General features: G+C 44.0%; 1 protein-coding gene across 3 annotated transcripts in view; it reads right to left on the bottom strand.

Annotated features, from left to right (window-relative positions):
- Positions 1-2,606: 2,606 nt before the first annotated feature.
- The window catches only part of AMOT (angiomotin), a 61,437-nt gene continuing 40,098 nt past the window's right edge, over positions 2,607-23,945 (bottom strand). For all 3 annotated transcript variants that reach the window (XM_077185866.1, XM_054641540.2, XM_077185865.1), the window contains 7 exons: positions 23,286-23,431; positions 13,728-13,877; positions 12,050-12,240; positions 10,045-10,167; positions 9,177-9,409; positions 8,184-8,408; positions 2,607-7,204 (listed from right to left, as the gene is read on the bottom strand). In XM_077185866.1, coding sequence (XP_077041981.1) covers positions 7,104-7,204; positions 8,184-8,408; positions 9,177-9,409; positions 10,045-10,167; positions 12,050-12,240; positions 13,728-13,877; positions 23,286-23,431 — 1,169 coding nt within the window. In that variant the 3' untranslated portion in view covers positions 2,607-7,103. The remainder of the gene's footprint in view (positions 7,205-8,183; positions 8,409-9,176; positions 9,410-10,044; positions 10,168-12,049; positions 12,241-13,727; positions 13,878-23,285; positions 23,432-23,945) is intronic.

The raw sequence follows: 23,945 nt of genomic DNA, 5'->3' as shown, positions 1-23,945 counted from the left end.
GAATTTCTTCCCAATATCCCCTCTAAACCTACCCTCTGTCCCTTTGAAGCCATTTCCCCTTGTTCTATCACCACATTCCCTGGTCCAAAGTCCCTCTCTGTAGCCATGATCTTTTCTGAAAAATCCTTTCCTTAGGATTTTTTTCCTGAGAAGCTGAGAGGCCTCAGGAACAAAATGTAACCAATGGTTATCTGCTGCTGTGGAATGCAACAGGTGCATCTGGGATTGGGCTCATGGGGTTGTTTCTAATTAATGGCCAATCACAGTCAGCTGGCTCAGACTCTCTGTCTGAGACACAAGCCTTTGTTATTCATTCTTTCTTTTTCTATTCTTAGCCAGCCTTCTGATGAAATCCTTTCTTCTATTCTTTTAGTATAGTTTTAATATAATATATGTATCATAAAATAATAAATCAAACCTTCTGAAACATGGAGTCAGATCCTCATCTCTCCCCTCATCCTCAGGCCCTGGTCACACCTCTCCAGCTCTTTTGGTCTCTTTTAGGTACTGCAGGGCTGGGTGCTCCAGCAGGGAAATGCTGGTGCTTCCCACAGGAGGACAGGACAGGGATTTTCCTCCTGCCAAAGGGGATGGATGTGCAGACAGGGATATTGTGGCTGTGAATGAACATGACCCAGGCATCATCCTGTCCTTTGGGGTGACCAGCAAAGGAAAAGCAACCAAAATACACTCAAAATACTGAAATAAAGACTGAAAAGCTGCAGACAGGAGGGGTTCTTTCTTATTTTTGAGTTTTGAAATGCAGCAACAGGAAACAGAAGGGTAGAGACACAATGAAGTTCCAAACCCTCCCATTTATGTTTGAAAAACATGACTAGGGAGGAAAAGAAAATTTCATCAGGTACAATTAGGTTCTCAAAATTACCAGTTTTTATAAATTGCATGTATTCATGTGTGTTTATATATATATATAAAAGCCTAAAATTTAAAAGATTAGTGCCCCTTCTGGCAAGGCATCAATGACAATTTTCCTCTCCCATTTACCTCCACAGTACAAAGTGAAGATTATCTCACTCCAACGTCACTGTACATAAATAGCATTGTAAAAGCACTTTTACAGGGCCAGTGTTTTGCTGCCATTTTATATTATTCTTCCTTACAGAATTCAGATAAATGCTCCAAAATACATAAAATGCTCCAATTTTGCCTTGGAGAGCAGGAAGGGGAGGCACAGAGTTGTTGCTGGGAAAGGTCCTGTGGCATTATGGAATTTTGCTTTTCTCTGGAGGTGTTTAGCAGCAATAACAGGCAAGACTTTACAATAAATAGAATAATGCAGCCCTTGGGAATGTGCTGTACTCACTGTGCACTGTTTTAACTTCTAACTCCCTCCTCCCACCCATGGGGCTGGCATGGAATCAACCACTACACTGAGTGAGGATTTGGAGCAAAGGAGCTTTTTCACCTAAAGACTGGAGCCAGTGGAGAGGGGGGAAAAAAAACCCCAACTAACCAAACCTAAACCACCAGCCTTTTCATTTTTATTCCCTTTTAAGCCCCAGCTCTTGGCAGGCTGAGTAGCAGATAATGGCATTGAAAGAGGTGCCTTTCCCTTGCAGGTGTTCAGCAGATGCAGCAGCAGAACAGGGATGGCCTCTGGGAGGGGTTTAAGGGCTGGTCAGCAGGAGAGGTGAGGGCACGTGGAATCCCAGTGAAATCCCAAATCCTCCCTGCATGGCTCCTGGCTGCTCCCCACAGAGCAGGGGCTGGATCTTTGCTGCCCACATGGGCTTGTGAAATGCCCAACTACTCCTCTCACACCCCTGTGCAGATGGGCCACACTTGTGTTATTAAATAAAGCAGCTATTAGCCAGCTCCTGGAGCTGGGGGGTTTTGTCTGGCCAGGTTGGGTTTTTTTGTGGTTTTTTGGGTGGTTGTTGTTGGCTTTTTGTTGGTTTTTTTTTTTTTTGTTTGGTTTGAGGTTTTTTGTGGGTTTTGTTTTGTTTTTTGTTTTGAGTTTTTTGGGGGTTATTTTTGTCTTCTTGTTTCTGCTCTGGCACACCAGAGAGATTTATAGAAACAACATCAAAAGGCCTGAGAGTGGAGGGGATGGATGTGCTGAGCTGACCACTGGCCCCAGGATTTGTCAGGCTGGTATTTATTACAGCCGGGGAGGTGACAGCTATGTTAAGATCAAACTCAAAAGTCAACAGTGAAATTGCATCAAGGCTGACAACTTTCAAGCAGCTTCCCAGTAATCCCTGCTCCTTCCCTCCGACAGCACCGGGAGAGAGGAGAGATAAATTAGGAGGCAGCAAAATGCAGCAAGAATAGAGGAACAAAAGGCACAAGGGTCTAGTGCAGGCTGTGATGTGGGGAATACTCCCAGGGCTGAAGGCTGCTCGTGTGCTGATGCCCTCAGATGTCTGGAAAAGGGACCAGCATCAAAGGAGAGGTGGCTCTCACCGCAGCTCCAAGTGCTGCTAATCTGCTGTTAAAAGGTGTGAGCTGTGGGCAGCTGCGGGGCTGGCCAGAGGGAAAAATAATTCGGGATGCTAAAGGGAAGAGACTGGAATGACAATGACTTTATCCTGTAAAATCTCCGATTAGGAGTTGAAAACCCAAAAACAGAGGCCAGGCAGTAGTGAGGAGGAGGGAAGGTGAAGATTGTTTTTGTTTTGTATTCCATAAGCTTCTCATACCAAACAAATTTACTGCAAAACAAGAAAATCAGTGGAAAAAAGCTGAAAACACAGGATCCATTCTTTAAAAATACACGGATACACAACATTTACAAGACTTCTTAGTGCATATTTACACTGACTATTTTGTTTTCTTTCTAGAATTAAAGCTGCCATAAACCTTCAAAGACTTTAGGGCTGTTTCAACAGCTGAATTACAAAACAGCCCAGTCACAAATTACAAAATAAACTTGGATGGTTTAAATAAAGGGGGAAAAAATAAACCACGTGACTCATTTCAATATAGATTGATATAGGAAAGATCATTCTCTTGACACACTGTCTATGGTTGTGAAATGGTAAACTTTAGTATTTTAATTCATGCTTTGATATTTTGGGTCCCAAAGAGAAGCAGCTGACTGGGCCCCTGTTAGACCACAACCCTGCTGGGAGGGAAACTTCTCAAAGCCATTTGCCCCCCAAAAACCCTGCAAGATGATGGTGGTGGAAACCAAACTCTAAAACCAACTTAGAAGAAGATCTTTTTGAAAAGAAATGTATTTTCTTCATAAATACAGTACAATTACATTTTACAATGTCTTTTTACTTCCTAGACATAAAACCACTAACTTTTACAAAAGAGTCCCTATACAAATACATGAAAAGAGACCCTCCCCCCCTCCCAGCCCCTGGCACAGAGCACAGCCAGGGCAGCAGGGTGAATCCAGGATAAGCTGTGCCAGCCCTGGGGAGGGGAAGCTCAGCTCCCCCGGGCTGCTCCTGCCCTGGGCACTCCGGGTTTGGGTTTGTCTGCTGTGAATTTGGGTTTGTCTGGTGAGAATTTGGGTTTGCCTGGTGAGAATTTGGGTTTGTCTGGCGTGCAAAGCCTCGGTCCAGGGGTGTCACACGTGTCCCACACACTGCTGGCCCCTGGAGCAGGAGGTGGCCTTAGAAATGGGCCTGGATAAAACTCTGAGAGTGTCCCCCAAGCTCTGAGAGTGTCCCCCCAACTCAGGCAGCCCCAAAAACCACAGCAAAGGCCGTGCTCAGCTTCCAGCACAGCCCACACGGGCAGAACTCCAGCCCAGCACACGTGGTGACCTCAGTGTCCCCCTGCAGACTCCTCACACATCCCCTTGAGTCCCCAGACATTAAATCTCTGCTCTAACCCCCCCAGGAGCTGCCAGGTAGGAGCTGTTGAATTTAATAACAACCTTGGGCCAGGTGGAACAAAAGTCTCTGGATCTCAGGTAGTTCCTGGAGCAGTGAAACCACAAAGGAACTGCCCAAGGGAAGGACTTGGGAGTTTGGCCTTTCTGTAAGCAGTGAAAGGAAAGAGGAAAAATAACTAAACTTCATTTTCTTGTTTTGCTCTACAAAGAATATGTGGCTTTCTTTATAAAAGCTACAATTCTGCTTCTAATACCCGAGTTTAAGAAAAACTCTTAGTCTAAAATTTTGGTTTGCAAAGGTCGTTGCAATCATTGTTAAAAACCACTTTCTACTAGAAATAAGCTCTACAGAAGGCAAAGGAACTAGGTGTGCAGTTTGTCTCCTTAAAGCAGGTTCTGTTTTAAAAACAAAATAAAAATCTGTACAGAGACTGAAGACTATAGTACACATCCATCTTCCTCAAAGCAAGCAGCTCGTTTACATTCACATCAGGATGGCTCTGAGGAAGCTCCAGGGGAAGAATACATTCCTGATGGCTCCCAAGAAAACAACCTCCAGCTTCCACAGCAAACTTTTGGGGTTTTGCTTTTTTGGAAGAAATTGAAATTACAAAATAGGGCAAAGAGCCCGACCTAAGCAGTGTGAAACTGCACCATCTTCCAAAATTACTTCAATGGGGAAGGAACTGCCAAGGCTGCTGCAATCCTGATGGTTCAGGCTGTCAGAGACAGCCTGGCTTCCATTTCTGGAGGAGATAGTTGCTGTATTTTATTCACAAAAAGCTATCATGTCCTTTTTTGATTTGTAAAAATAAAATGCAGTGGCCCTCCACTTGAAAACAGTGAGCTGCAGGGAGGATAAACCAATTAGTTTCACCTGAACAGCCAATACTGATTGGGGAAAATCAGTTTTCTGAAAGAGGTTTTATCTGTAAAATATCCAAAATTTCCCAGACATTTTAGAATTTATGTGAATCAAGAGAGTTGTAACTGTTTATTTAGAGCCCTACAGTCATAAAACTTCTTTCCAGATGCTGAAATGTATTTGTAATGATGGAATATTACTTTTCCTGACTCTAAAGGAAGAGAAAAGCATTCAAACAGTTCTCCCCCCCTCTCACACTGCCACTCAATGGCATTTGATTTCCCTTGCTCATTTTAAGCCAAACTTACAAAATATAATATAGATACTTATGCTGAAATGTCAGAAAGGTGGAAACCTTGAGCTAATGAGAAAAGCTGAATTTTTAACAACTGTGGAGGAGGAAGAGAAATCAAATCATCCAGGGTGGGCATTACTTCATAAACTGTGATGGAATTAAGCCAAGAGAAATAAAAGCAAGACATTCTCAGGGATGAGAATGAAGTGGTGGTGGACAGAGTGCCTGCAAAAGAGTGGGGAATGGCTCAGAGGGAAGGGAGGTCTGGACCTGTCAGGACAGACCTTGTCCCACAGGACAGACAGAGCCTGGCAGTGCCTGGCTGATGGAAGGGGTTTGTGCCTGGCCACAGCATCCCCCAGCCCACCCCTGGCCACCTCTGCCTTCTGCAGGACTGGGAATGTGGCCTGAAGATCCCTGACCAGCAGCAAAGCTGCCAGAAACAGTGGGAAGGGTTTTCCTTGGATTTGAAGTGATTATTATCAGAAGGAAAGCTCAGGGCTGAGCTTTAGGCACCTCCTCTGCCCTCCCACTGTGGAACTCCTGTGATCCCTGGTGGGCTGGTGAGGCCATTTCACTTGAACACCACAGCAGTAGGGTCAAACAGGAATTAAAGACATTCACTAACTCTGTGATAATTAATTGCTGGATTTCCTTATTTCTGGGGTGAAATTATCTGAAATGAAAATTTTGCTACTCTACTGCTGCACAGAAAGCTGAAATTAGCCAGGTTCCCAGTGTGTGACCACTGGCTAATGAAATATTTTAATTTTCAAGTACAAAAAAAGAGTAGGTTTTAACAGAAATTAATATTGAAGTGTTTTAATAAAATGCAAAGACAGTAACAAAAAAAAAAATACTCATGTACTTCTATTGGTCTTAATATCTCCTTATAGTTTCTGTAACCAAAGCACTGCTGCATCTGTGCTAGTTCCCAAAAATCTGGAAGTGAATCTCATGACTTAAATATGGAACTTTCTTCTGTAATGCCTCTGGGACTTTCTTTAAACTGCTCCCTCCACTCAGATGAATTAAAGAAGTATTTTGAAAAGAGAGAATCTGCCATCTGAACCTTTACACAGAGCTTCTCTTTAAAGCTCTACCTCTGAGGCTTTGCTATGTGAAAAAGAATCCAGTCTCTCCAGAAAGGAGGAATATACAAAGTTGAAGGGCATTTGAAATATAGAAAAGTCTGCTACAGAGAAAAATCTCCACAGATGCAGTAGATTAAGTTGTTATATCTACAACAGGGCTTCCCACTTGAGCTATAGTAAATTTGAAGTAGTTTCACTAAAGCCAATGGAATTATGATGTCAGAAATCTGATCTAACAGATCAGGGCTGGGCCTGTAAATTCTCCTTATTAATTTATGTAAAACACAAATGCAATATATTATTTACTATCCACTGTAAAAATTATTGAAAAAGTACTTACGTATAAAAGTGTGGCAAATCTTGCAAAAAGAACTACAAATATGAAATGTGACATTAATCACCAGAGTAGTTTGTTTTGATAATGAAATAATTAAAAAAGGAATTTGGGAAGTAAAAAAAAAATGTTACCACACTGAAAATGGAGATCTTTTCAGCCTATGAACATGAAACACCTACTCTGAGAGGAAAGAGGAAGTGAAAGGGAAATCTCCCTTGATCACAGCTCAGACTTGTCAAAGCTCCCCAGAACACCTGTATTCCAACACCATTAAGGGATGCTCACAACCATGTCCCTGGTTCTGATCATTTTAGGCCACTAAGCTCACCTCACTACATTCAGGCTAGACATGTATCAGCACCTGTGAGAGCAGGTACTGCTGCTTAAGAGACTTTCAAAACACTGAAATGAAATATCAGATGTAGTGCACCTAAGCTCTAGTTTTTTTCTCCAGATGTTACCAGATCCAGTATTTAAAAAATAGAAGGGGAAACTTTCAAAGAACAAGTGTTACGGGTTTTTTATAATTTAGAACAAATTATAAATTAACCTGTCCAAACTTTTGAGACATAATATACAAGAGCAAACAGCTGAGTGTTCTTTTATTACTCAGGTACTACATTTTTTTTTTCCCAATAAAAATGTCTTTTAAAAATTTCTTGCTACTGTTATCCCAGCTCAGATCCTGGTACAGCCTTTCAGATGAGGTATTCTACCATCTCTCCATCTGGGAGGTCCTGCCCCACAGTCTGAACAGGGGCTTTTCTTTCAAGAGTGCTGGAGTGGAAGAGTGGCCCATCTATGTGATGAGGAAAAACAAGAGACAATTAAAGGTGTAACTTCAATGAGGTTAAAAATGTGACATTAACATTTTAAGTCATCTTGTATCATTGGCTAAAGACAGCTAATAACTTATTTAGTTTTAAAAAATTCAATTCCCACGTATGCAGCCAGACAAATAAAGCAATTTTATCAAATTCCCTTTGGGTACCTCCCACTGATACACAAATCCACACAAAACTGGAGTGACTGCATGTAAACCAATGCAGTCAGGGTGGATTTTCACCACCAGACCTGTTCTCCCTCAATACCCATTAAACAGCACAGCATGGGCAGGAGGCAGAGCCCAGCCAAACACTCTCTGCCATGAAGAACAACAGCATTGTAATGTGTCTGTAAGGAGAAGAGGCAAGGTTGTGTAATCTGCATTGATTTGGCAGAGTGGGCTGGAAAATGAGCAGCTCCTGCCAGCTGGGAGCTCTGTGGGAAGCAAATTCAGCTCCTGGGACAGTCACTGTCAAGTGGATCTCCAAGGCTGAAGCTGCTCCTGTGACTGGGATGGTACCAAGACAGCTTTATTGTGATAGCTCCCTCTCCTCCTTCTCCCTACCCCTCTCTGAGTCCACCTGGCTTTGGATGCCCCCTCAATGCAATAGCCAGTTTGGACAGCCCATTTTCATGTGTTTAAACCCCACATCCTACTCACAACTTACTTCAGAGCAGACACTGACTCAGAGACTGCCCAGGGATTTGCATCTCCCCGTTCTCAATTCTCAAATCTTGCTGCACCTCCCTGCCCAGCGTGCCCACACTTATGCTGCCACTCCTCAGGCTTTTCTTTTATTCCTTCAGTGTGTTTGAGACCACTCAATCACACTTGTCCTCACAAAAACTAACCCCAGTTGGCCTGGAGGGAGGGAGGAAGGGAGGTCAGGGCTGCCCCAGAGATGGTGGGTGGGTGGCAGGCTGCCCCTGGCACTGGGGCTGAGCTCTGTTACCTGTTTTCTCTGCGCTGTAGCTCAGGTTGGTGCTGGGGAGTCGTGCTGGGGTGGGAGCTGCAGGGGAAGGAGCAGCTTTGCCCTGCTCACTGCCCCTGTCTGTCTGGGTGCTGCAGTCTCTGCTGCCTGTCTTGGAGTGGGCTGACAGCAGTGGTGTGGAGGGCAGGACAGGAGAGGGGGTGGAGGGGATGGATTCAGAGCGATATTCTGTTCCCAGCAGAACACCTGTGTGGGAAAAGGGAAGGAAATGTCACAGTCACAGCAAAATAACTGGTATCAGCTCTGCAGCACTCTGCACTGATTGCTCCAGGAGCTGGAAAGTGTTCCCTCCCTCAAGAGGCAGCACTGGTTTGCTTTGCACAGCACCTTCCTCTCCTGGGTGCTGAAGTACCTGAGCAATAGCAGTGTCCCCATGTTGCTGCTTGCAGCTGGGCACTACTCTACACACTCTACAACAGGTCCTCATTTACATTTCAGGGGTTTTTTACTCTCAGTTCTGAGCCTAACTTCTCCCAGGGAAAAAAAAAATCACCTGGGATTTGCTTTGTTACAGCTCCCTTTCTCAGAACAATGCTGTTGAGCCATTCCAGATAGGAGTCATGTTGGTGCAGGCACAACACTACAGGACAGAAATCCTGATTAAAATCTCTGCTCCAATTCAAGGAGACTTTACACCATCATCCAGCTGTAATACCCAGCTGAAAGCAAGTGCTTGGGAACCCTGAAAATTGTATCCCAGACATCCCTAAAGTCAGGTGGCAAACTGGGAATAAAGGCTTACATATTTAATGGCAAAGCCTGAGTATCAGAAGTGACTAATTGCCAGAAGTGATTAAAATAAGCAGCTCTTTCCAATGTGTCCTATCTTGCAGCCAGCTTTACTGCAGGCCAGGCCAGCTGCTCTGTCTGTCCAACACACCCTCCTGTGCTGCTCCTGCCTCCCCTCCAAGCACTGGCTCTGAATCAGAATTGCCACTGGTAGCTGGAAATTACCCAGGCTGCCCTTCCAGCTCTTGTCCTCCCTCTTCTCCTCCAGGATGGGGGTGCTGCTCAGGGTTGAGGAGTGGGACAGCAAGCCTGAGCCAGCGTTGGAGATGGACATGAGGGACTTGGCAGGTCTCATGGAGGAGAGCTGCTCTGTCTTGCCAGGCTCCTTGCGGGAACGCTGCTGCAGCACTTTGATCATGGCATCCTTCTCGATGATCTGGGCGTGCAGGGTCTTAATCCTTTGGGGCAAAGAAAAAGGACAGTTTAACAAGAGTCTCCCATCCCCCTGGATTGAGGCCTCAGTGTGCCCATGGCTGTGATTAGGGCTCCCTAGGCACTTGGAGAGGTGGAGGGAGGATGCCAGGAGATTGTCCTGGGCACTGGCTGCTCTCTGGCCCACAGAGCAGATCATGTGAGAGAGTGGGATACACCCACCCACCTCTGGATGCTGGAAACTGCTCTAAACAGCCATGGAAGGAGCTCTGAAACAAACCTGAGAATAACACGAGACCAAGAGAAAGAATTAACACATTTTGGGGAGTCTGCACTGGGGGCCTCACCCCAGGGAAAACAGCTCTGTGAGCCTGTTAAAGGGTGGCTGGAGCCTGGGGTCTGATGAAGATGCCCTGAAGAGAGAAGAGGAACAAGCTAGACGCAAAAAAATCTAACACAAGACTTTTTTGCATTAGCCCTCAGTATCAAGACAGGTTTTGGATTGCTGTGTTTATACTTCCTTGGCCAAATGAGTGTCTGGCATTTGCCATGGCTGCTGCTGGTGAAGACACAAGAATTTCTGGTTCTGAGGCGTCTACCCAGGCAGTTCATCTCAAATCCCTGTCCCAGAGAAGCCAGACAGGACCAAAGTGCACTTTACCTTCCCTCCATGTCGAGACATCTCCTGTTGGCCAGCAGGATCTCCTCCTCCTCCTTCTGGATTCGAGCTTCCAGGGAGGTGTCATAGCTGGGGTTGGGCGAGTGGTTGATCACCGTGGTGTCCCTGGAACAAGCAGCACAGCACATGAAGGACCTGACAGCCCATGAAGGACCTGACAGCCCATGAAGGACCTGCTAAGTTTGCTGCTTTCCCCCCTGCAGCACAAAAGTACTGCTCAAATGGAACAAACATGGGTATCCACTTTTTTTTTTGAGTTTAAGCTGGCTCAATGTCTTCCAAAAATCCAACTCCTAATTTTGTCTGTGTCTTAGTGAAAAGGGATTACAAAAATATGCAGATCATTACAACAACAACCTCCTGTCCATTTTGGGACAGTGCCTCACCTAAACTACTCTGAAGTGATCAAGGAGGCAAATCCAAGGACAGAAGGAGGGGAAAGGAACACCAGGCACTTTTCTCCAACTTCAGATTAAAAGCTTTTTCCCTTCCCCTTCCAACAGTATCATACAGGGGATGTGAATATCAAAGGGAACAAGGCATGGAAGTTTCTTAAGCAATCTTAAGCAGCTTGGTCCAAAAACTCTGGAATAAGGTGAAAAGAATGCCAGGCTGATTCCATATAAGGGCTAATGTTAACACTGTGATAGTTGGTCAGTCCATTAACCAAATAATGAGTATTTCATTCTACTTGTGAATATGGCAGGGCATGAGAAGAAACCCAACCTGACCCAGCTCCTGCCTGGGTTCTAAAGCATCCTTCCTGCAACCTCAGCTTCCCAAGGGATGCCAGCTTCCACTGGTAAAAAGGAAAGGGAAAGAAATCTGGACAGTGTTGATGAGGTTGCCAATGGAATTAGTGGAATCTAGATGGAAATGGAAAAGCAGAGGCTCTTTCCTGACTGGACAACATTCTTGTTCATTTAGTGAAACCTGAGCAGGCCTAACACATCCCCTCCCAGTCCATGATAAACAATAGACCAGGCCCCAACTTATCAGCCCACGCTGAAAATATGACATGGCCTCTAAGCACAAGCAGCAGCTGGAGCCTTTAGGGAATCTCTGGGGAGGTGGAAAACAGTGCACAAGAAGCATCAATACCTAAAATAACAGCTTCCTTCTGGAGCAAGATAAGATAAGTCTTTAAACACTAACACAGCAGATCTGCAGCTTCACCCCTGTAATTCCAGTGTGATCTTACAAGCTGGGAAGCCAGTTGTGATAACATCCCTATCTGGATTTGGCTCATGAAACAATCTACAAGAAAATCTGCTGTCCAGAACCATAAACTAGTGAGCAATGAAATGACATGCAAGCAAGGCCTAATGCTAAGGAGATGCACCCCAGTAACAGCTCTTGTTTACCAACCAGCTGAGGCACTTGGCCTATTCACAGCCATAATAAGTGTTTCTGTACAGTTGTCTTGGAATGGGAGCTTGTTACCAAATTTCAGACACCCTTCCCACCCCCACAAGCAGTGCTTTCCATACACAGCAGAAATGTTTTGAGCAGAATTTCCTAGTAGATGCTTCTGGTTAGTAACCAGACAATACCACAAAGTAATTTGCAAAAACATTCTGGAGAACAAGGAAGCCATTCAGGGTGAATGATGTGAATCACCAAGCTCACCCCATCTCACATGACTTCAGCAAGGACTGATTCCTGTTTTAAAAATAAAAAAAAAAAAACCAAGCCTCTTCTCCTTTGAATCAACAGCATCTAGGAATGGCTCAGAACAATTTTAGTCTGGAAAATGGATCCTGCATGTGGAGGAATCTTCCCCTGGAAAAACATTTCTAATTGCTGGCAATTGCACAGCTCCCAGGAAGAGCAGCCAAGCTCCACTTGCTTGCAGAGCTCTGAGGAGCTGTTCAGACCACAGGATGAGCAATCACAAGAGGATGGCATGACAACATTCCTGGGTGGGAAATATGACATTCAGCTGGAAAAAGAAAATAATCCCAGTCCTGTGAAAAGTCCCATTTACCTCTGAGCAGCCACAGTCGCAGCTGCATCCAAAGCAAACTGTCTCATCACACTTTCCTCCAGGTATTTCTGTTCCCACTTGGTCATGTCAGCTTCCAGAGCCAGGATCCTCTCCTCCTTCTCACGCAGGAGCTCCATCAGCGCTGTGGCGTTGTACTCAGAGACGTTGGCAGCCTGAGATGTGCCCTGACGCTGATCCCCAGGAGGAAGAGAACAAAGCAAACAAAAACAGGAGTCTCAGGATGCAGCTGTAAGGATCAGGGTTGGCTGCTTTGCTTTTTGTCACTGCTTTGACACAAGAACCCCCCAGAGGGAAATGCAGTGGCTTTATGCTGTGTTGGGCAGGTTAACAAGAAAATACCTGAGATGCAAAATACTGCTACCAAGGCCCTTTTTCCCCAAAAGTATCTTTTTTTTTCCAAAGATGTGTATTTGGGCCTTTCCAAAGTCCCAAATATGCATCCCAGAGCTGGACTGTGCTACAGAGGTGTGATGTGCACAGCCTTTCCATAATGCCTGGTGTAACACAGACTGACTCCCAAGTGTTCAGCAAGGCACTGACTAGTGTCATCCCTTCAAAAAATATAATCCAAAATATTTTTAAAGCATTTGATTACTACATTCATATGATCAGTGTATAGCTGGGGACTGAAATAATTCAGTTCTAAAGCAAGATTTGGAAGGCAGGCAGTGTTCCCTTTAAAGTAAGGAAACGTGGAGATTTGCTCAGATAATAGTTCAATGAATAAAACTTGCAGTTTTATATGGAAGTGTCATGTGGGATTAACAAGACATTTGACTTAAAAAATAAAATAAATAGTTTAAAGGAATAGGAATAGGGCAGACTAACTATTTTATTCTGAGCTCAGAATTTTAACCATGACAGGAAAACAATTTTGGTGTTGACTTGGGCTCAATGTAAAAAGTTGTGGGGTTTAGAGTACCTGATCTTCCAAAAAGTGTAACAGAAAAGTTTATCAAATTACTGTAACTCCTACTAAAACCTATGCAAAACCCCAATATTTAAATATTCCTATGCAGAGATGGAAGTTAGGGGATAAAAGTAAGCTGAAAATAAATGTGATTTAGAACACAGGCCTGCATCCTATTTCCAGTAAAATTCAGACACCTGACAGTTTGTCTGTATTTAACATAGGCTAAAGTTAATGCAATTCTTAACACATCTGCACAATCTACTTCTCATTCATTCTTTTCATTGAAAAAGACTCATAATAATACTGCAATACAGTCTATATGAAACTCCCATCTATTTCCATCAACTGCATTTGTAGAATTGGCTTTACTAGTTTAGTCTTGTGTGCTTTTTCAAATTCAAAAGGTTTTTGAAGGGCCTCTTTTCAGGCCAGTTGTTAACAAATTTTATGTAAAATCACAAACTGTGAACAAGAATTTTTAAATCATTTCAAGAAACATAACCATGGTATTTAAAGGTACAGCAGCATGTAGCTATGAGGCTGATCTTGTCACAGGATGGATCCCCTATTGCTCCTTATCTAAATTCTCTGGTTGAAACAGAATTAAATCAGGTAAAAGCAATATAATAGCCAGGAAATCCATGAATCTAACTAGTGAAAAAGAAGTTTTTTAAGAACACAAGATAAAAATTGCAGTGCCTTTCTCCTGTGTGTGGGGCAGGAGCCCAGCAGGGCCAGGGGTACCTGCTGCATGCGGAGAGATTCCAGCTCCCTCTCCAGGCGGGTGCGCAGCCGGTGCTCCAGCTGCTCCCTCTTCTCACACGCTGCCTGCAGCTGAACCAAGGCCTGCTGCATCTTCTCCACCTTCTCAACATAGACCTGCTTCTTCTTCAGCTGAAACAAAGCAGGAAAAGGCAGCATAAACAATGGGAATGAGCGAGGGAACTTCGGGCTTTGCCAGCAGCCGGGAAGAAAATGTCCAGGTGACTTCCAGCATCTGAAGGGAACCCACAGGAGAGAGACAGGACAAGGGGAAATGGCTTCACATGGCCAGAGGGCAGGCTTAGAGGGGATATTGGGAGGAATTCTCCCCTGGGAGGGTGGGCAGGCCCTGGCACAGGTGCCCAGAGCAGCTGGGGCTGCCCCTGGATCCCTGGGAGTCCCCAAGGACAAAGGCTGGACAAGGCTTGGAGCAGCCTGGGACAGTGGAGGGTGTCCCTGCCACGGCAGAGGGTTGGAATTGGGTGATCTTGAAGGTCCCTTCCAGCCCAAACCATACCAGGATTCATGGCAGATTCCATGCTGTCAGGGGGCCCTGGCCTCCTGCTCTGGCCTGAGGAGGATGTTACAGCTCTGTCCCAGCTCTGCTTTCCTGCTGGGTGTTTTTGTCCTTTTTGTCCTCAGTGACCCCATGGTAACGATGGGGAAACAGAAGAAATTATCTGTGGCAAATGTTTGAGAGCAGCAATGGACTAGAAAGGGCACCAGGGACTGAAACAGAGTTTGAGTGACTTGACACACGTTTCCAAGGTAACTGCAGCAGTGTTTAGAGCTGATCCCCAAGTTGGGAACACTCTCAGTGCAGAATTGAAAATTGCTGGCAGCATTTTTACAAGATTAAGCAGAAACTGAATCAAAATTGGTAGCATCCTATTGCTTTCCAATCACAATAAAATATTAGGATCAATGCACACACCAGCCATGGCCCAGGCTCTCCCCATGCCAGGTTTATCCAGATTTATCCCAGCAGTCTGGACATTCTTCTTGGCCTGAGAGGCCCTGCTCTGTTCCTGCCACTGCCCTTTCATCTTCCTCCACTGTTCATCCTGCAAACCAAGCTGCCACCCTGCCTCACAAGAAACAACAAAAAGTACCACACTTAAAAATAAAACAAAATATATCCAGGGCCCAGTTCTATTCAAATATAAGGAATACTGCACACCTGTGGGCATTATTTTCTGTTTAGGAAAAGATTAACAACTGCAATTAGCTGGCCCTGTGCAGCAAATCTGGGCCACTGCTTTTGTAGCTCTGATTGTCATAAACCCTGAAATACAAAAATAGCAGGAAGAAGGCAACTTTTCCCAACAGTCAGAGCCAAAGTTCTAGACAAGCACCACAATGCAAAACACAGACTCCCTTATGTGAGTTCAAAGAGCTGCTCTACAGCTTGATGGAAGAAAAGTCCACTGAGGGATATTAAAGACAAAAGACACCACTTTTGGCTCAGGAAGTCCTTCTTGGAAGCGGAAAGTATTCTGGGAAAGTATCAGGGCTGGCTGGCCCCATGCTGACAGTGCTCCCTAGGAATCTGCTCTCAGCTGCAGCACACACAGGATACTTTGATCTGAACAACTCGAGCTGTTCTTACATCACACCTTTGCTCCAAAAAGGTCTTATCATGTGTTTCTTAAAAAATTTGCCCTTTTCTCACTCCTGTTCCTTCAGGCAATGCAAAGAGCAAAGACAGAAAAATCTCCCAACAATATTAATCTCAGACATAGTATCCTTTTCTTCTCTCCATAAAGTCAGCAGGCATCTAATCTCACAGCATGAATGCTGCTGCCTTAGAGGATTTTCCCCAAACAAGAATTTTATAATAAAAGTTACAACAAACAGTGAGCAATCCAGCCAAAGGACTTCCCACCAGTGCACATACAGTAGAAAGGTATTTTTATTCTTTGATTGCTCAAGATTTCAAGCTTGTTTGGAATGGGAGGGATGAGAACATTTAAATGTAACTTAATAGTCCACTGCTGCTCTGCAGAAAAATCAATAAATGTGTTATACTTAATACATCTTTTTATTGCAGATCATAGTACTTGACAACACCAATTTAAAGTTTGTCAGACTCCACTAAAGTGTGGATTAATGCACCAGTTTTAAACTTAGATTAACAGCAGCTCAAAGTAGCAAAAAGTTATAAATATAGGGGCAGCAGCAGAACCCAGAAATGGGGAGCACTCAGTATCTTGGGTTTTGACCTGGACAAGAGTGAGGAACAACTTGATAAACTCACTAGCAGTGAAATACCATACATTGAGCTGAAAAATAATCTCTTCAAAAACCAGCTCTCCTCCCTCTAACTTCTTTATAAAAGAAGTTAAGAATGAGGTGATGGACATTTGGTCTCATTACCTATGCCAAAGCATTTCAATTCCTTAGCAGCTTTTTAACACACAGGTAAAATCCTGCAAAAGCAGCAACCAACAACATTTCACAGTTTCGCAATTAACAAACCTGAGTATGCATATGTGTGGATTAACACTCTGGCCTGCATTCAAAGAATACCAAGAGCCCAGCCAAAAAGCAGAATTAGGACACAGAAATTCCACTGAAACATCCACTTTGAACGTTCTCCCATCAGCCAAACCTGCAGGTGAAAAGTTGCAACACAAGCTGTTGCCCAAGCTCCCAGCACTGCCTGCACACGCCTGACTCAGGCACCAGCCCCAGCGTCAGGCACAGCTTGTTCAGTGGCTTTGCAGAAAGACATTTTATTTATCCCTTCACAAGGTGCACTTCATCTTCCAGCATCAGGAAGAATTAGGAATGTTGGAAGATTTAGGGATAGTGTGTGTGTTCTTTTCGACAGCTTAAAACCGGAATTAATTCACAAATTCTTCAAATGATTTTCAGGTTTTTGGAAGCCAGGTGTTCAGTAAGCTTTAAAGGCATGGGATGTGCTCCAGACAACTCAACTTTCCTGATGTCTTTTGTCAGAATTATCCTTTCTCTGTAAGATAATCTCACTTCATGCACTTGCTGCCCTCAGTGAAGTCACTGCATATTCTTGCACTCTCATTCATTTCCAGCTCTGCTACTCTGCTACTGCAAGTATTTGTGAGAAAAATTTACTTTTCTGTGAACCAGGACTCTCCAGAAGTGGTAGAAGGGAAATTTAAATTGATACATTTTTGGTTTTCATCTCTCTGAGTGGATCTAACTCTCATTGTAAAGAGGATCAGGAATGATTCTTCCAAGCACAGAGGGATTTCATTACCAGAAATCAAGAGTATGATCTTGTTTTCCTAAGACAGGAATTGGAAACAATTTCCTGAGTATTGCCAAGGTGCTGAAGACATAACTAAGATGGGAAGAAGGAAAAAAGGCAGCGAGCTGAGGCTTGTTCTTGGTCATTTGCCATGGATTCCCCACCCTCCCTCTCCCAGCAAAGAACCAAAATTGGCTGCTCAGTGCCAAGGGCCACAGCAACATCTACCAGGGCAGGGATGGCATCAAAGGACACAGGAATTCTCTGCTCTGCATCAGGCCTTGCAGAGAACACGTGCTCCAGATAAGAGTTCATTCCTGAAGCTTTACAAGGATGCAGTCACACCCTTTGGGATGTAATTTTAAATAAATTTGACAAGATAGTAATTTTCCTTTTGATGGTACAGCATTTAACTAAGAAGCAAGCTCATGTTCACTTAATGTATCATAACTGCTTTGCCTCCAAGGGTGCTCTGAAAATGCAGAGCATTTTGCTAATGAGAATATCTTTATTTTAACACCTATTTACGATGTAAGATCTCAAATAACCTCAGTGCATGTCTGGAAGCACAGCAGGATGACTGTATCCACTCCCAGCATTTCCTTCAGCACAATTTCAATAATGTCCTTATCATCTCCAGGTCAATCTCTGACTGCTTTGGAAAATGTCCTACCCAAGCATCAGAGGTCAGGCTGTAATTCTAACTAAACCAATGTAAACAGGAGTAGCCACTCTCCAGCTGCCATTTACTACAAAGTTTATGTAAATTCTGCAACAGGACTGAGGACAAGAAAAATAAAGATGATCATGACTGACCTGGGCTCTGCAGAAATCCAGGGCACAAAGAGCAAAGCAATGCAGGGAATACCCCTGAAAGATTCCCTGGCTGCCTGATCAAGTATTTCCAGTTCCATTTAACTTCCCCTCTCCCTTGGCATGTCCTTGCATGGTCTAAAATCAATGGCCAAAAACAAGTTTTCCTCTCAGAAACAGGGGATATTTGATTATTACTACAACTACCCAGCAGAAAAGGAATTAACAACATCCTAAAAGCCAAACAAATCCTGCTCCTCACTTATTTAGGCTTTGACAAACCAAGCAATGCCTTCCAGGGATCCCAGGTCCTTGCAGAAGGAAGGCTCTGAGGAGGGCACAGAGGTTCATGGAAAGGGAGCAGGAGCACACAGGAATGAGGAATTTTCAGTCAAGGCACAAAGGAGGCTGTAACATCCTCCAAGTGGAGCTGCCTGTGCAGGACAAACACAGCCCTGGACACAGCAGGTGAGGGGGAAGGATCTTCTTTGAGGAAACAGATTCATTGCTTCCAGATGAGTTACTCAGCAAAGATTTTTTTTTTTTTTTTTCTGGGGAAGAAGAGAAGACTTCCTGCACTGATTCAGAACTCTCCCAGGCATTTTGTCAAACCCAGCCATTACCCTCTTCATCTTGGACAGCTCCTATTTCAGCAGATTGGTAACACTCATCAGCATCCGCTTGTCTCCCACCCACTATTTCTGATGTCTTCAAAGTCCTTTGTTTAATATATTCAGGGTGTTTTCATAACACCCTGAATATATTAGAGGTGAATATTTACCTATTAAATAGGTAAATATTCACCTTTAAAGGTGAATAAAGCTGAATCCATTCAGATGCAGCTGAAAATGTGTTTCCCCACAAGAATTTGCCTGCTATGGCAGAAATGTAGTTAAAAAAAAAGAAATAAAAAAGAAAAAGCCAGCAAGCACGTTTACATCACCTCACCCTCTTGCAGTTGGAATATATTCCTCTAGGATGCCTTTGAACCCTCAGTTTGTTTGAATTCAGGCCCAACAAGGCGCCAGTGGCCTGAGCAAGAATTCCTGCTGAAACAATTTGGTAACACTATCCCGTGCTAGGGAACAGTGCTTGTGGCATGGCAATGGCACAATGTCCTCAGCCTGTTTGTTTGTGTTAAAATAAAGTTCTGACTCTCAAAGGCACCGCTGGAAAATCACTAACAGGCAGAACATGTGAGACAGTGACATGGCAATAAAAAGGCAGCTCTGTCACAAGAATGCAGCTCATTAGAGGGAAGCAGTTACAGGGAGAACAGGGAGGTTTCTCTCCTCAGCACCCAATCCATCCAGGAGTGACAAGCCATCCAAAACTTGTCCCTTTCAGAAGTAACTCTTTCCTGAAAGGATTATTAGGTAGCTCTCAGTGAGAGTCTATGTGAAACAAAGCTGTGGAGACCAGGAATATCTTTTTATAGACCCAGGGAAGTGACTGGAAAAAAAACTAGAGCAGGCATCAAGCAGACAGCTCTCCTTTGGGTCTCCTCTCTACAAGCCAGGGCTCTGTTCTGAAAGTATCTCAGGCACAGCATAAAAAGTACAATAGATGTCATTGGGAAATGTATTTTTGCATTTCCACCCAGAGAGAACCCTCAGTGTTATCAGAAATAGAGCATTTTTTCTCTCCACAACAGCACAGTGAGAAATGAACACATTATCTCAGCTGGTATCTGCTCAATTTGGAATTGTGATGGCTGAAGGATCTTAGAACTTCTAAACACAAGCAATTTTAGAAAAGATATTTCATTCAAACTTGTCCCCTGCCTTATCCCCCAGTTTCTGCCCATTAGAGAGGTGGTCTGTCTCCTCTTCCCACTGCAAGGTGTGTGTCTGAGGATGGCAAAGAGCAGATATTTTTATCTTCCTGGTGCTTGTCATTATTCTTCAAAGCTGTCTCCTTGAGGCACTCGGTAAAAAAGTGATTTGTAAAGCAGTGGAGCAAAGGAGTACAAGTTACACTACTATCAAAAACCCACAAACTTTTCTTAAGTTGAAATGTGGTCTTCCATGGTATAAATTAAATAGGGTAAGCAGAAATGACCAATTTGAGGGAAAAAAAATAAATAAAACCAGCAGCACTTGTAGCCTCTGCACTCAGCAGTTGTGGTTAGATGAAGTATTTGGCACCAAACTCCCTCCTGCAAGATCCCAAGTCTGGTAAGGACTGCAGCAAGTCAGCATTGACTCAGTCAGGTGGGTCAGGATGGTCCTTCCTGCAAAGCCAGCAGAGCAAAGCCCAGCTTAACTGCTCCAGGCTGTCAAGGTGGATGTGAGCAGATGGGGTTAAATCCTGTGTGAGCAGCCACAACCCTGCTGCCATCCCACTAGAAACCCTCACAAGTGCTCCAAAATGAGAATTTTTCATTGCTTTAGCTCCAAATATTAGCACTAACTCTTTCTGACTGTGATATGCATTTTTAAGCCAACTTTCATTTTACCTCAAATATATTCAATTTATGTCAAATGTATAACATGTAATGAAAATAATCTGCAGTTTTGATTTCAGAAACCACAGACCAATACTTCACTAGAAACAATTTTAGTAAGCTGCTGATTTATGCAAAACTGTGGAACATTTACTAAAGGGAAGAACAAAAATAGAGAAGTGAAAATAGGGGTTAATAACTGTGTATCTTTATGGAGAGTAGAGAAGTAGTAAAGTTTAAATATTATATATAAAACATATACATACTTAGCAATTCTGTTCGTAGACACATTTAAGTTTGCTTTAAATATTTATGATCACTCACCCTATTTTGCACTTTGCAGAAATAAACCCCACACCATCAAAAACTTTAATGGCAGCTTGTTCTAAATTTGAAGAGCCATTTCACCCCTGCTAACAGGAGAAGTATTCTGTGAATGTCTACTTTTGCATCCAACCGCTTCACACTGCACTTCAGTATCTCCAAGATCACTTCTTTCTCCATCACATTTAACATCCCATTATCTCTCCTTTCACTCTAACTTGGATGCTAAAATCCAGCATATATAAAAACCCTCAAAGCTCCACAGGTGTAGACAAATGTCTACATTTTACAGATTTTGTCCAGACTGGCAATTCAAGTCAAGGGATTTGAAAAGAATCTAAAGCTCCAATTCCAATGCAACATTTAAAATCAGTTACAGTCATATATAGCTTATAGCTCTCCCTAGAATGGAAATATTCATTTATAAAGGATCTGGTGCACACAAGGCAAGGTTACTCTGCTTAATAGGAAGTCAAAATGGAAAGGGTGAAAAGAAAAGGTAAAAACTTACATTACAGGAGGCAAAAACTGAAATATGCATCCCCCCCTTAGGCCCTGAGCCAGAGTAGCTGCCAAACCCGAGCCTAAGAAACTCCACCCTCTGCTGCAGGACCAGTTTGGAAATTCCTCACACTCACAGGGACTAGTCACTCAGATTAACCTGGCCAGAATAAAGAAATAATCCACTAATTGTTCATATCTCTTGGCCACTGAATGCCACTAACTCAGAATGGTGTTCCCAGCCTCTTCTAAAGGCGCCCTGAGCTCTGAGCAGCTCCTTGGCTGCCTTTGGGGATTACCAAACAACCTGGGGATTGGAGAACTTTCCACAGTTCAACACTAATGAGGCAAGAAATGCGTTGTAATCCTAAGTATTTCATTAAAAAGTGATTTGGGAAACCTGCAAAAGTGACTCTTTACCACTTGTTTCCCCTTATTCTCTCTCACCTCTAGGAAAAAGCAGAGTTAATTCCTGCTCCCTCACTGAGACACTTCCATATTTATCTACAGCAGGAAGGGTGGCACTTCCTGCACACCCTGGGATTCGAGCAAAGGTTGGATGCATGTGACCACAAGCCCTCATGCAGATCATTTCACCCTGGATCTGCCTGTGTGTGCTTTTTAAGCTATCATGCAATTTAGCCCAGAGTGACTTCCCTATTTCACTATTCTACCTAGGCAGAAATACTTTGCCACAGCACTGAACCCAATTCTTCTAGTGAAACAAGAGCAGTCTTTAGACTTTGGAAAATAAAACATATAATTATTATTACCCCTCAAGGCTTCAACTTTACTGTGAGGGAGCCAAAAAGAGTGCCTACACAGAGGTTCAACCCAGCCAGGTGCTGTGTGTGCTGGCCCAGCTGATCAGAGCACCTCATCCACATTGACTCCAAGCATTTTCCAGGGAAACCACAAGGATGTCCCATGTACTTGGAGTTAGTGACCCATCAGACTTTTAAATAAGGTGCTGAAATGTGAATGAAAGCCAAAGAGCTCCAATACATTGCAGAATCAATGAGAGAATAGTTTGAGAGCTAAGGAGAGCCATGGCAGATGTAAATTACCCTATAACCTAATGCTCCCTCTCCCCTGAGTGAGTGCAAGTCAGCCATGGCAGGCTAAAAGAGGTTATGACAGCAGATAAACCCACAAGAACACCCTGAATGGCAGAGCAGGTCCAGAGGAGATCCAGAGGGACTGAGGGAAGGTTTCCATGGAGAGATTAAAGGAAGGGCAAAAATAAAGGACACCAGGGAGAGACACAGGAAGGTTCAGGGCAGGGCTATTGAGGCAAATCCAGAGCTCAGAGAAGAGGAGGCTAAAACTCAGGAATGAGCTACACCTGTACCTGAGAGAGGAGGATATTCCCTTAGTATTTGATCATTCCTCCTCTGTTGGCACAATGGGATCCTGAAGGGAGAGAGAAGTAAAAGCAGACAAGGGGAGGGTTTGAGGAATGTCTCTGAAAGCAGCAAAATTCAGGTGGACATAGGCACAGTGCCCAGCTGAGTGCTGGTAGCCAGGGAGATGGCAGGGTTGGAGAACAAATCTGCAGTGAGGAAGTGTGCTTGGTCAGGAGATTTCCTCCTGAGACTCTCCATGGAGGAAGAGTAGGAGTAAAGGAAGCAGAGGCTGGAGTGGGAAATGGGGCCTTTGAGAGGAGAGCGGGAGGAAAGGACGGACACCGTGACGCAGGAGGGACAAAGGTGAGAGCCATGAGTGGCAGGGACAAGGCTGCAAAAGAAACTGCTGTGAAAGCTGCCCAGCTAAGCAGCTCAAATGTATTATCCCCTCTTGGGAGGAAAGGCAGAGAAAACAACTAAGGTCATGCCCAGCTTATTACAAATGCTGGGCACACACGGTGATCTGCACTGTCCCCACACCTGGCAAAGGGACAAGCCACATTCATCTGATATTACTTGAAAGTCCATCCAGATCTGAATTTCTGCCAAGTTCAGCAGGTTACCAGGGCTGAAATTCCACTTCCAGCCCACTTTTACAAGTTAAAACCAAAAGAAAACAAAATATGGCTGCTTAGACAGAAGCATTTCCAAGGAAATAGAGATTTGTGGCTTATCTGTTTAGCTAGTCAACACAAAGCTAAGCCGATAGAAACAGCTTGGAAGAAAGCAGATTTCCTTCTAACTTCCACAAGACAATTCCCACAGCCACTTTTGCTGGCACACAAGCTACCCTGACTCCTCTTTCTCAGCATTCTTACCTCCTCCTCCAGTTTCACCACCTTGGCCTGAGCGTTGTTCAGGGCCTGGTCTCGGATCTCGATGTGTCTCCGCTGGTCCTCGTTGGTGGAGCGGGCAGCAGCCAGCTCTATTTCCAGTTTCTCTTTTTCCCTCTGTGTTTCCTTGTCTATGGATGAAAAAGTGATAGTTGTCAATGCACAGCACTGGTCTCTGCCCAGTTTTCAGAAGCCTTTCACTCCAGAGGTGAAGGGAAGATTGCAATGGGACTTCTCACAAGGAAGAGAATGCAAATCTAGTGCTAAGAGGGAAAAGAAAAGGACATGGCTTTCAAGGAAGAGAAGGACCTGTAATCCTGAAAAACAAGTATGGTACCTTCAAGCAACAATGTGCCACAAAGATAGTGAGAAGGAACAGAAGGTGCATCACTCAGTACAGTTACTCAGGTAATTTGCTGTGATTATACAGATGGTTAGTGAAACTTGGCACCTCCTCATCTCTGAGCTTTCAGCAGTGGAAAACAAACTGAGTAATTTTAATATCTCAGGCTGGGGAGAGAGATAGCAGACTGGTGTTCCTGAAAAACTTGTGTTCCTTTTTTCCACACTGACCTCCCAAACTGGAAGGGGGTTCTGTCCTTTCTCAGAGCAATACCTTCAGAGGAGTCAGAAAACAAATCACAA

The sequence above is a fragment of the Agelaius phoeniceus genome, chromosome 14, assembly GCF_051311805.1.
Source record: "Agelaius phoeniceus isolate bAgePho1 chromosome 14, bAgePho1.hap1, whole genome shotgun sequence".
NCBI lineage: Eukaryota > Metazoa > Chordata > Aves > Passeriformes > Icteridae > Agelaius > Agelaius phoeniceus.
The sequence above is the reverse complement of the archived record's forward strand: the minus strand, read 5'-3'. Positions and strand labels throughout refer to the sequence as shown.